This window comes from Mercenaria mercenaria, chromosome 15, assembly GCF_021730395.1.
Source record: "Mercenaria mercenaria strain notata chromosome 15, MADL_Memer_1, whole genome shotgun sequence".
In the NCBI taxonomy this organism is placed as follows: Eukaryota; Metazoa; Mollusca; class Bivalvia; order Venerida; family Veneridae; genus Mercenaria; species Mercenaria mercenaria.
In genome coordinates, this window is record NC_069375.1 from 4,089,855 (window position 1) to 4,103,322 (window position 13,468).

At 36.4% G+C, this 13,468-nt stretch overlaps 1 protein-coding gene across 1 annotated transcript in view; it reads left to right on the forward strand.

Moving 5' to 3' along the window:
* The window catches only part of LOC123543299 (sodium/glucose cotransporter 4-like), a 51,388-nt gene that overhangs the window by 27,143 nt on the left and 10,777 nt on the right, over positions 1-13,468 (forward strand). The window contains exons 5-11 of the mRNA XM_045329409.2: positions 306-410; positions 2,127-2,232; positions 7,246-7,326; positions 8,725-8,930; positions 11,085-11,220; positions 11,738-11,845; positions 13,233-13,383. Coding sequence (XP_045185344.2) covers positions 306-410; positions 2,127-2,232; positions 7,246-7,326; positions 8,725-8,930; positions 11,085-11,220; positions 11,738-11,845; positions 13,233-13,383 — 893 coding nt within the window. The remainder of the gene's footprint in view (positions 1-305; positions 411-2,126; positions 2,233-7,245; positions 7,327-8,724; positions 8,931-11,084; positions 11,221-11,737; positions 11,846-13,232; positions 13,384-13,468) is intronic.

Genomic DNA, 13,468 nt, shown 5'->3' on the forward strand with positions numbered 1-13,468 from the left:
TAGAAGCTATGCATTTGCCCTCCTTGAAAGGTGATTTATGTAAAAACGATGTCTAACTATTCACTGGTATGTTTAATTTTGCATGGCAATTTTCATTATGAATATACTTATTATTATATGAACGTTACATTTTAAGACAATGCATTTAATTGGCGATATGGTCTTCAAGATTTGACATTATAGTAACAAATTAAGTCGTATTTAAGTGCATCATTACGATATTACACATTTCTTGGAAAAGTTTCTATTTATTTATTTAAATTGAAAACAGTTATTTGAAAACATTTTACAACGTCTATTTGCAGGTATTTACTATGCCTGAATACCTGAAGTACAGATTTGGAGGAAAGCGGATTCAGATATACCTGGCAGTACTGGCTCTTCTTGTCTACATATTCACCAAGATCTCTGTAAGTAATTAAAGTAAACTGGTCTTCATCAAGATCTCTGTAAGTAATTGACATAATCTAGATCTTTGTAAGTAATTGACATAAACTAGTCTTCACCAAGATCTCTGTAAGTAATTAAAGTAAACTGGTTCTCCTAGTCTACATCTTCACCAAGATCTCTGTAAGTAATTTAAGTAAACTGGTTTTCACCAAGATCTCTGTAAGTGATTAATGTAAACTGGTCTTCACCAAGATTTCTGTAAGTGATTAATGTAAACTGGTCTTCACCAAGATCTGTGTAAGTGGTTAAAGTAAACTGGTCTTCACCAAGATCTCTGTAAGTGGTTAAACTAAACTTGTCTTCACCAAGGTCTCTGTAAGTGATTAAAGTAAACTGGTCTTCACCAAGATCTCTGTAAGTGAATAAAGTAAACTGGTCTTCACCAAGATCTTTGTAAGTGATTAAAGTAAGTAAACTGGTCTTCACCAAGATCTCTGTAAGTAATTTAAGTAAACTGGTCTTCATCAAGATCTCTGTATGTGATTAAAGTAAACTGGTCTTCACAAGATCTCTGAAGTCATTAAAGTAAACTGGTCTTCACCAAGATCTCTGTAAGTCATTAGAGTAAACTGGTCTTCAACAAGATCTCTGTAAGTCATTAAAGTAAACTGGTCTTCACAAATTAAAGTAAACTGGTCTTCACAAAGATCTCTATAAGTCATTAAAGTAAACTGGTCTTCACCAATTAAAGTAAACTGGTCTTCACCAAGATCTTTGTAAGTAATCAAAGTAAACTGGTCTTCATCAAGATCTCTATAAGTAATTTAAGTAAACTGGTTTTCTAGTCTAGATCTTTATCAAGATCATTGTAAGTAATTTAAGTAAACTGGTTTTCTAGAAGTTTTCCAAGAAGTTTATATGTAGTTACAGAAAACTGGTTTTCTAGTCTACGTCTTCATCGAGATCTTTGTAAGTAATTCTGGTTTTCTAGCCTACATCTTCACCAAGATATTTATAAGTAGTTATAGTAAACTGGTTTTCTAGTCTACGTCTTCACCAAGATTTTTATGAATAGTTATAAAATACTGTTTTTTCTAGTCTACATCTTCACCAAGATATTTATAAGTAGTTATAGTAAACTGCGTTTCTAGTCTACATCTTCACCAAGATTTTAATAAGTAGTTATAGTAAACTGGTTTTCTAGTCTACATCTTCACCAAGATTTTAATGAGAAGTTATAGTAAACTGGTTTTCTAGTACCGAGATCTTTGTAAGTAATTAACGTAAACTGGTTTTCTAGTCTACCTCCTTCACCAAGGTCTCTAAAATGCAACACACGTCTACATTCCAGATTTTATTTACTTCACAACAGCGGGTGTTAAGTGCTGTGTGGCGGTCGTAAAAAGTGCTCCGACTTCATCTCAGTGTTGTTATATTTTCTGGTCCTTCGGGATCATTGATTTCAACTCACTTAGATTTGAAAATTGAATACTACTTAAGCCGGTGCTAGTGGGCGTGGGCAGTGTTGCAATTTCCATTACTGCTCATGAACAGACTGACACTCAATCAAACTGAGTCTGCAGTTTTCACTATTTGCCTTGTTCTCGGTGCTTCCGAGGGATCTACTTTCCAGATTTTATTCCATGTAAAACAGATTCTAATATACGATATATTTATTTCATATGATGTAAAATATATCTCATACTTAAAGACCCTAACTGACTGGTGTTTTGCAGGCGGATCTATATGCAGGAGCAATATTTATAGAACAGTCTTTGAACTGGAACATCTACATGGCCATCCTGTTGCTTCTGGCTGTTGCTGCTGTCTTCACCATTGCAGGTAAGAAAACTGATTGCTTTGTTTCCGTTCAAAAACATGTACGCATTTATCTGTCTTATTTTGGTGAGTTGTTAAAAATAACTTAACACATTTTTCGAAAATGTGTAGTAAAACCTGTAGAGATTGTCATTGTACCAGTACTTTTGACAAAATAACTATCTAAACTTTATATTGGTCAATAGTGCAGCTTTGTAGGGATTCGTAACAAAGCTTAAAAGCTAATTTTATGAAAAAAGTACTCTAACATACAAAAAAATGTATTTCGTTGGGGAAAATAGGGAATGGATCGTGTCAATCACAACTAAAAACGTCTGCGCTATTTATGACGTAAAGGGCGGGATCGTTTCAAGATTCGAGTTAATCTGGAAACTACGTGAATTGTTTAATAGGCTCAAATGAGCGAAACAAAACGCACCAGATAACTTCCTATATATTATCATTCTTCTTTTTTTCATTTTATAGCAATTTTGAAGAAAGTTTTAAGGTTAATTAAGGTACCTGACGTTCAAGGTGTGTTACGGGAATCTGACGTTCACAGTGTGTTACAGGTTACTTACATTTTCTCATGTATATGGGCATCAGCTTTTTCTCTAGTTAACTGCCTACTAGCACTTGACTGTTGTTATTTTTCTTCTGATCGTGCTGAAAACTGTCATCATTGCTACTAGGGAACGGAAATAAATTAGGATATGCTGTTATACAAACAACTTGTAGTGCTTTTAAATACGTCTATAGAAACGTTAGATCTTTATCCAATTCATTATCCCGAATGCATGTCCTGTTAGTAGAATTTTAGAGCAAAATAACAGCAGTAATGCAATTCATTATTGCCCCGCCACTGCATACTTGTGATGTATACAGGAATGACGTAAGTCATTAAAATACCACAGAGTTATGATACACTACTAAAAATGTAACGGTGGTAAGACTTTCAATGCTTCCGTCTTTCTTTGCTGCACAAATGTTGTTTTTCTGTACATGTCTTGTATGAGAGATCTATACACTAGGGTAAAAGAATGATAATAGTGTCTAGAATCCTCTTTCAGTTAAAAGTGGGAAAATTGTATAATGGGAAATTTGTAAAATGGGGAATTTGTAAAATGGGAAAAGATCCAAGAGACGCTATAACTTCTCATATTCTGGAAATGTTATAGTTGCTTAGTTAATAGCGTAACTATTGCTTAGTATAACTATAATAATGATAATAATAATAATAATAACTAGCTCATTCTTAAGGTCATCGGCGGAGAAGAAGTGAACTTGAGTATATGCTAATTTCCTAACAGTCTAGCTTACATTACTGCGGTCTTGGATGTGAAAATGAACAACAACATTCATTAATCACGTGCAAGATTGTTTTCACTGCATGATTAACTGCATTGCATTTTAAGTAGGTTAACAATATACTGCACAGTTTACATGTATAATTGCGCATTCCTTTACTACCTCATTAAGTTTGTTTTATAACATTTAGGAAATGTCAGGTAATTAATTGTTAAACGAAAAATGAAAGTCCCGTGAAAACTACATCAGCTAAACATGTATTTGTTTTATTTGCATCATTATGTAAAATACATGTTCAGTTGTTCAGAGATTTCTCCACATGTACGTAAAATCAAAATTCATCCAGCAGGATAAGAATAAAAAGCAGTGTTCCGATTCTGGTTTGAAATTATGACCTTATTTCACTCATAGTACGTCGTGTACTTACGTAATAATACAAGCAATGTGACTTTTTATGCCCCCGAAGGGAGGCATATAGTTTTTGAACCGTCTGTCTGTCGGTCTGTCAGTCTGTCGGTCTGTCGGTCTGTCCGCATTTTTCGTGTCCGGTCCATATCTTTGTCATCGATGGATGGATTTTCAAATAACTTGGCATGAATGTGTACCACAGTAAGACGACGTGTCGCGCGCAAGACCCAGGTCCGTAGCTCAAAGGTCAAGGTCACACTTAGACATTAAAGGTTATTGCATTGATGGGCGTGTCCGGTTCATATCTTTGTCATCGATGGATGGACTTTCAAATAACTTGGCATGAATGTGTACCACAGTAAGACGACGTGTCGCGCGCAAGACCCAGGTCCGTATCTCAAAGGTCAAGGTCACACTTAGACATTAAGGGATAGTGCATTGATGGGCGTGTCCCGTCCATATCTTTGTCATCGATGGATTGATTTTCAAATAACTTGGCATGAATGTGTACCACAGTAAGACGACGTGTCATGCGCAAGACCCAGGTCCGTAGCTCAAAGGTCAAGGTCACACTTAGATGTTAACGGTCTTTTTTCATGATAGTGCATTGATGGGCGTGTCCGGTCCATATCTTTGTCATTCATGCATGGATTTTAAAATAACTACGCATAAATGTGTGACACAGTAAGACGACGTGTCGCGCGCAAGACCCAGCTCCGTAGGTCAAAGGTCCTAAACTCGAACGTCGGCCATAACTATTCATTTAAAGTGCCATCGGGGGCATGTGTCATCCTATGGAGACAGCTCTTGTTAAAAATATAGTTCATTATTGCCCTTTAAAACGGTATTTTTCTAAAGCCATTACTTTTTTATTAAATTTCCGAACTCCATTCTTCGAACGTCAAAATCGCAAAACTACGATTACGGAAGTCGAATCAACAGTAATAAAAGTCAAAATAACGGTGGAAACTCGAAACTACGATGTTGAAAGTCGATATCGTTCTGCGTTTTCGAGTTTTTATCGAGATGGTTTCGTCTTTCATCATCGTAGATTCTAGTTTTGACTTTCATCATCATTGTTTCAAATGGTTTCGTCTTCCTGTTACGCATGTCTTCCGTGTCATGGAAGAATGTATTTAAAGCTCCGTTATCATTTATTGCTATATTATTTGCTGAGATGGTAATGTACAAGAGCAACAAGAGGGTAAACTACGACGATGAAAGTCTAAACCACGAGATGTAGGTTGACATCACGGTGACGTAAGTCGAAACTACAATGATGAAAGAAAAAGTACGACGATGAAAGTCGAAACTACGAAAGTCGAAACTACGATAGTGAAAATGTAAAAGCTTAAAAGCTGAAACCACAATGATGAAAGTCGAAACAACGATGATGAAAGTCACATCAATAATGATGAGAAGAAATTCAAAATTACGATGATGAAAGTTGAAATCACGATTATGTAAACGCGAATTATATCACAATTTCGTGTTTCCATCATCGTGGTTTCGAGTCTCAGGATAAAATACACTGTGGTACAAACGGAACATTGTAATCACTAAATTTGCTCAGAGACCACGTATATCAATTAACAGGAGATCAATTTTCAATTCCTCTTTGTTATGTTGAAGACCACATTATGCTGTATTACGAGACCAGTTGTGTTTAAAGACCATTTTTAGTCGTGTCCTTAAGTTGCCTCTCATCTTCAGTTGTACTGTATATATCTTTCGCTCCAACTTCTCTGGCCAGTTGTTTCAGGTTGAGTAATATTTCAAGGTATATAAATACCTAGGACTATAATATCTTTCATATCTTTCCTTCTTCATAATAAAAGAAATATTTTAATTTTTGTGAGTATATTTCCAAGAACGTTCTGTGTTACATAAACTTAACAAAGTAAGACCTTTGAAATATGTTGACGTTTAAGAGTCAGCACGCTGTTTTTATACGCCCGAAAGGACGTATTATGTTATGACGCTGGTGTCCGTCTGTCCGTCCGTCCGTCCGCCTGTCCGTTAGCAATTTCGTGTCCGCTCTGTAACTCTTGAACCCCTTGAAGGATTTCAAGGAAACTTTACACAAATGTTCACCACACGGAGACGATGTGCAGAGCGCATGTTGTGGATGTCTCGCTTCAAGGTCAAGGTCACACTTAGGAGTCAAGGGTCATATCAGTTTGTTTTGTGTCCGCTCTGTTACTCTTGAACCCCTTGAAGGATTTCAAAGAAACTTGACACAAATGTTCACCATACCAAGGCGACGTGCAGAGCGCATGTTCCGGATGACTTGCTTCAAGGTCAAAAGTCATATCAGTTTGTTTCGTGTCCGCTCTGTAACTCTTGAACTGCTGGAAGTATTTTTTAAAGAAACTTAGCAGAAATGTTCACCACATTGTAACGATGTGCAGAGCGCATGTTTCGGATGACTCGCTTTAAGGTCAAGGTCACACTTAAGGGTCAGAGGTCATATATGACTTTGCTGTGTGTATATTGCTCTGTATTGCAGTGCTCTTGTTTTTATTTGGCAGGTCTCTTTTTTGTACTTACAATATCATTTTTTGAATTACTTCCCTTTTATGTTACTATAAATAGCTTATTTTGAAACTTTTTTATTATTGGCCATAGGGAAAACCCGAGACCACTTTTCTGTGGTACAACATGGATGGTACCTCCAATCTTAAGGTGTATTTTTACATACCTTTACCTGATAAGGATTTTTTTGTAGACTTTGAATATTTTTTTGTAGACTTAGATTTGTTTTTTGAAGTTTTCCTTTTGTTGTTCCAGTCCTTTGGGGCTACAACAGTCAAGTTCTTAAAATTTTGCTCCCATCCTATGATGTAAGCCTTCGGGCGTATATTGCCCCGCATGGCGGCGCCCTTGTTATGTAACTGTATTGCCATTGAGATCCTTATAAATCTAATAAGTTGACAAATTGTGTCATCACTGTAAATATCATGACAGACATTATTTATAGATATACATTCGCAGGCGTTCTTACAGACATGATTCAGAAACAAGGTACACATGTGGCTGTGGTCTCTTAAAGACGTAGTGACGGCAGTGACAAACCATAGAAATCTTCGCCTTTTTGCGTGGATCATCGGAATTTTATTTTCAGGCACCATTTAAAAAAAAAAGAAACAAATCAACTTATCATTGATTATATATACTGATTTTTTTCTGTTTAATACACTTTGTTCCAATTGTGTTTTGCATTCCTGATATCAACAAACTATTTAATATAATGTTTGTTTATTTCTGTTACTATGTAAGCAACGTAGCTCATTTCCTATAGTGTAAGATATCAAATTCCAGGTGGTTTGACGGCAGTAATTTGGACTGACTTTATACAGACAATTATCATGGTGTTCGGGGCGATAGCTTTGATGATAATAGGTAAGTTTTGAAGGGCGGTATAAGCCATAACGAAGGTAATATTTGATGTTTGTTGGTGTTAACCCGTTTATTAAACTTGGGACGACAGTACATATGGCAGTAGGTAAGGCAGACCTTAGTCATGAGTGGCAACGGTGTTTGATAGTTTTTTGGATAAAAATAAAGATAACAATATGTCAGTTTGGTGTTAATCGGGTCGGAGGTGACGGCATTGATGTGAATCTGTTGGTAGCTGTCGGACTGCTAGTACTGTTAACAGCAGGTAAGGCTGGATCAGGGGCGACAACAATGATGTTAATCTGTTGGTAGTTTTTTGTGTGACTGCAAAGGTAATAACCGGTAAGGCTGGTAATTGGGGGTGACAACATAGAGGATATTACATGAGTGTCTTTTCATATTGAATTTATTAAACGAGTTGAATAAAATAATAAAATGCGAGGCTATGCCGAGCATTTTATCAATTTTATTCAACGAGTTTAATAAATTCAATGTGGAAAGTCACACATGTAATATTCTTTTTATCACATGTTAGCCTTTCTTGTCGAAACATCAAAAGTTCGACTTTCTTTTACCATATAAACAAGACAATTTGACCGACGTCGCCTATACTATAAATGACGTCGACGTCAAAGCTTTATTACACTAGTGTATTATCATTTTTATTCAATGGCTTTATTACACTCCCGCGACGTCAAACATGTGATAAAACGTTGTTATTCTGTTTATAGCCTTCTGGCGACCGTACATACAGCAGAAAGTAAGGATGATGGTAATCGGTGGATTTGATAGAGTTACACTTCTAATAAAATGCGTTTGCTTAATTTGTACTTTGGACTGACGGTGTAATCTACGGATTTCCGTTAGATCCAACGTTGTTTCACCTCTTCTTGTATTTTGGCAAGGGTGACAGTGCAGTTACGATGCGAAGCCGCGATGGTACGACATGGCACTTTCGCATCGTAATATCACTTTTTCGCATTGTATGATCGCGCCATCACCCTTTCCAATCTACTCGGCGAAGAGGCGAAACAACGAAAGACCCGAACGGTAAACCGTACTACTTGTAATCATATTTTCATCACATTCAGTATGTTTCTCTATTATCACCATTATTGTAATAAGACGAATATGAGAATAAGTCGAGGTTAGTTATAACTATTTAGCAATCTAATTTAATGTTCTATAAAAACAAAAATAAATCAGCATGCGATAAAAAAACACTTCCTGTTTACCTCCAATGCTGTCAACGGATGTACGAGCTCGTAGAATACAAATTGTAATATTTGCGTACTGTTACACGGAAGAAATATTGCCAAATCTACAGAGTTTTCTTTTAAACGGTCTTCAGTAATTACAAGGTTGACAATGCCCGGCAAGTTCATTTTTTTTCTTCTCTAGCCTTTATCAAAGTAGGCGGGTTTCAAGGAATGGTTGAAAAATATCCTGAAGCCGAGTCAAACTACTCCCTCAACAGCAACAACACGTGTGGAGCGCCTCGAGGAGATTACATGCATCTGTTCCGAGATCCAGTCAGTGGTGACATTCCATGGCCTGGCTTGGTTGGAATTACCATCAATTCAATATGGTACTGGTGTTCTGACCAGGTAAGTTATATAATTGTGTAGGGATAACGCATGTTTATTCGTGTTATAACGTCTGCAAAATCCCGATGGATTCTGAAGATGTTAAAACACGAATTGAACATGCGCTAACGCTATTTTAGCATAAAACGCGAAACTAATAAATGAATACATTATCCTTCGACGTCATTAAATGTCCGTGAATTGCGCATAAATATCTGAGTATTTTTTTCATGTTGACGTCATGTCCATTTGAATTATCCGTTTTGGGGCCGTAATACATTTACGCTTTGACACGGAACGCGCATATACAACAAGAGCTCCACCAAGCGGGGCAATATACGCCCGAAGTGTTACATCAAAGGATGGGAGCAAAATTCAAAGAACTTGACTGTTGAAGCCCAAAAGGACAGGAACAACAAAGACAAGAAATTCCAAAAAAATTCTATGTCCACAAAAAATCTTTACCAGGTACAGGTATGTCTAAATACACCTAAAAATTGGAGGTAACATCTATTTTATACCACAGAAATGTGATCTCGGTTTTTCCCTACTACCAATAATAAAAAAAGTTTCAAAATAAGCTATTTATAGTAACATAAAAGGGAAGTAATTCAAAATCGTTTTATTGTAAGTGAACAAAAAAGGAATATGCCAAATAAAACATGAGCACTGCAGTGCAGATCAATATACACAAAGCAAAGTCATATGACTTTGACCCCTAAGTGTGACCTTGACCTTGAAGCAGGTCATCCGAAACATGCGCTCTGCACGTCGCCTTGGTATGGTGAACATTTGTGCCATGTTTATTTGAAATCCTTCAAGCAGTTCAAGAGTTACAGAGCGGACACAAAACAAACTGATACGACATTTGGCCTCTAAGTGTGACCTTGACCTTGAAGCGAGTCAACCGAAACATGCGCTCTGCACGTCAACTTGGTATGGTGAACATTTATGCCAGGTTTCTTTGAAATCCTTCAAGGGGTTCAAGAGTTACAGAGCGGACACGAACCAAACTGATATGATCTTGGACCCTTAAGTGTGACCTTGACCTTGAAGCGAGACATCCAAAACATGCGCTTTGCACGTCGTATTGATGTGGTGAACATGTGTGTCAAGTTTCTTTGAAATCCTTCAAGGGGTTCAAGAGCCTTACAGAGCGGACACGAAATTGCTAACTGACGGACAGACGGACGGATACCCGGGGTATAACATAATACGTCCATTCGGGTGTATAAAAAGGGTGTTTTAACAGCACGTTAGCGCGAGAATCTCTCTGTTAACACGCGTGTGCTCTCCTGTTAATCCCCCCCCCTCCCCGAAAAGTCACAAGAACAGCAGTTTTATGCTAGAATAAACGTAGAGAGAAGAACTCAGCCTCCCCAAAACAAAACTCCTTAACTGTATGTGATTAACATTTACATAAAAATACGAGACATAAAGGAACACACTGGTCACCACTTTTGAATGATCAGTGGCAAAACTACAACTTGGGAGTACCGGTTTATTGTGCGCATATCACTTTTAACCCCCCACCATACGCCAAATAAAAGTTATCATTTTGTTCATATATTACCTTCTGTACAGCTGGTACCTCCTGTGAACAACTCATTTATCACAAATTTAAGTTGTGTTATAATATCAATTTATATGGGTGTCTTTCGAATATGTTGTGATTTCATACAGAACAATAGACTAACTACAGTACTTCAAAACTGAATAATGTCAGACTGAGGTAAACTGAATAATGTCATACTGAGGTAAATACGTGGCATAGAAATTTTATATTAGATGATTTTTAATATTGGTATCTAAAAAGCTATTGAAAACAGACATACAGTACGTACAGTAGAACCGTACAATGAATGAGTTCAAATGACATATTATCCAAAGCACAGCCTATAAATACATACATGAATTCGTATCAACTCATACATCAGTGTTCTTATTTCATATAAAAAGCACTAGATTGTTTGAAATAAATGTTGTTATTTTGAAAATATAAGTGAATTGGTGAGACAATTTGGTACGATTTATGTTTTTGTTATTGTTGACATTTTTGAAAAAAAAAAGATCTGCTGATACGTCATTAATGTTGTATTTTCGTGAAAAGCAGAAAAAAAACGAATATCCTACTTCGTTTGTTGGAATAATATCACAAAACGTTTATTTTTACAGGTGATAGTGCAACGAGCTCTCGCCGGTAAAACATACGACCACGCGAAAGCCGGGACCATACTATGCTCCTATATAAAAATTCTGCCCCTATTCATGCTGGTTTTTCCAGGCATGATCGCCCGTATCTTGTTCCCAGGTAACATTGCATATCCTTTTTAGATCGACAAGTAGGAAAAGTGTAATGTCTAAACTAGGGAACGTAAAATGTTTAAATATTTCTTGGTATTTTTTATCTTGAAGTTTTAATGATTGCTATTGTCACCCAAATGTACATGTATAACATGTATACAATATATAAACATTGTCGTAACAAGGATTATTTTGCAGCTTCAGCAAAATTAAAAGAAATATAACTTAAAAATGTAAAATTCAAACTGCGGTCTTAATATTTCACGAAACACTGTCCTTTTACGAAAGCATGATAACTTTGATACTATTTATTCATCAGGTAAAATTTAGTCTCCAAAATGCAGAAATGTTCAGACGTTAGTGTTTCTGATCATGAACTAGACATAACTTATGCTCTCGAACGTACATATGTTTATTATCTACAATCTGGTCTGTATTTTGTAAAAGCTGTTAGATGAACTTTTGTTCATCTGGATGTTAATAAATAAATATATAAACACTCCATTACGTTTCTTTATTTACAGAGACTGTCGGATGTTCTGACCCTGATGTGTGTATGGAAGTGTGTGGTTCTCCCTCGGGCTGCTATAACGTTGCCTACCCACAACTCGTGATCAACTTGATGCCTCCTGGTTAGTGTTGAAGATGAAATGTATCTATCTATATTATTTTTAGTAGTACAAGTATTATTATTGTTATAAGTATTATTACTACTATGATAATTATTAATTATTAAAAGAGGGCTGTTCATTAAATGCATAGACTGATGTCATAATTGCAAAGCTAACCAAAAGTTTTGATGCATCGTGTCTCTGTTTCGTATGTGCTTAATCTGGAATTGTTACAATGCAGTATGTTTATGCTATGAACATAATACGTTGTGCGGCCCAGGTCCCCGACATCTTTATAACGTCAAATTTGTTTACTAAAAGTTTCGTACTTAATTCAAATATGTTTTAATTTTGTTTTGCTAGGATTTCAAGAGGTGATTGTGACATATGAAAAAGTTATTTTAAACTCTAGTGAGGGATTGACTTTCAATTTCATAGAGACATCTCTTATATATTATAAAACTGTATTCACGATAATGATGTGATTTTCGTTTACAAAAATTATTATACGCCTGAAAGGGGACGTATTATGTTATGACGTCAGTGTCCGTTTGTCTGTCCGTTAGCAATTTCGTGTCCGCTCTGTAACTCTTTAACCCCTTGAAGAATGTCGAAGAAACTTAACACAGATGTTCACCTCACAGAGCGGATGTTTTCGATGGCTCGCTTCAAGGTCAAGGTCACACTTAGGGGTCAAAGGTCATATGACTTACTTTCATGTCCGCTCTGTAACTTTTGAACTGCTTGCAGGATATTATAAAAACTTGACACAAATCATCGCGACGACGTGCAGAGCGCATGTTTCGGATGACTCGTTTCAAGGTCAAGGTCACAAATTAGGAGTCAAAGGTCAAACCTTCGGGCGTATATTGCTCCGCATTTCGGTGCTCTTTTGAAATGTTTATTTAAGTAATAGTTTTCACATTTAAGACGTCATGGGTTGCTAGCGCGTTGCTGTAGTTTTTACGTACTCTGTCTGATGTCAATATATTTAAAATAAGTATAGTTGCAGGTGGATATGTTACTGGTTGAAGTCAGTGACCTCAACCAGTCGGCAACGGAGGCCCCTTGTAGGAGCAAGAGTAATGATGTTAGTTATGATGTTTTCATATTGATGTTTTGCAGTAGGGAGAGGTTTGATGTTAACAGTAATTTCGTCATTTGATAATGCTTTGTTTTGCAGGATCATAGGTCATGATCAAAGCAGTAATGTTGTCATTTTTTATGTTTTGTTGTGCAGGAGCAAGGGGTTATGACCAAAGAGGCGATGTCATTTTGACGACGTTGCGCTTCAAAAATGAAGGATCATAGCGGTGATGTAGTTTATTTGATAATGTTTTGTTTGTAGAAGCAAGACGCTATGATCATAGCAGTGATGTTGACATTTTTATAATGTTTTGTTTCGCAGGAGCAAGAGGCTTGATGTTAGCGGTGATGTTATCAGCTCTCATGTCTTCATTGACGTCAATATTTAACAGCAGTAGCACGATATTTGCAATGGACATTTGGACACATATACGACGGAAAGCCAGTGAACTAGAATTGATGATTGTAGGAAGGTAGGACATTTATAACATTATTATTACAGTTGTGCAATGTTGTAAGCGTCATTGATAAATGAGCATGATTGATAATAAATATTCT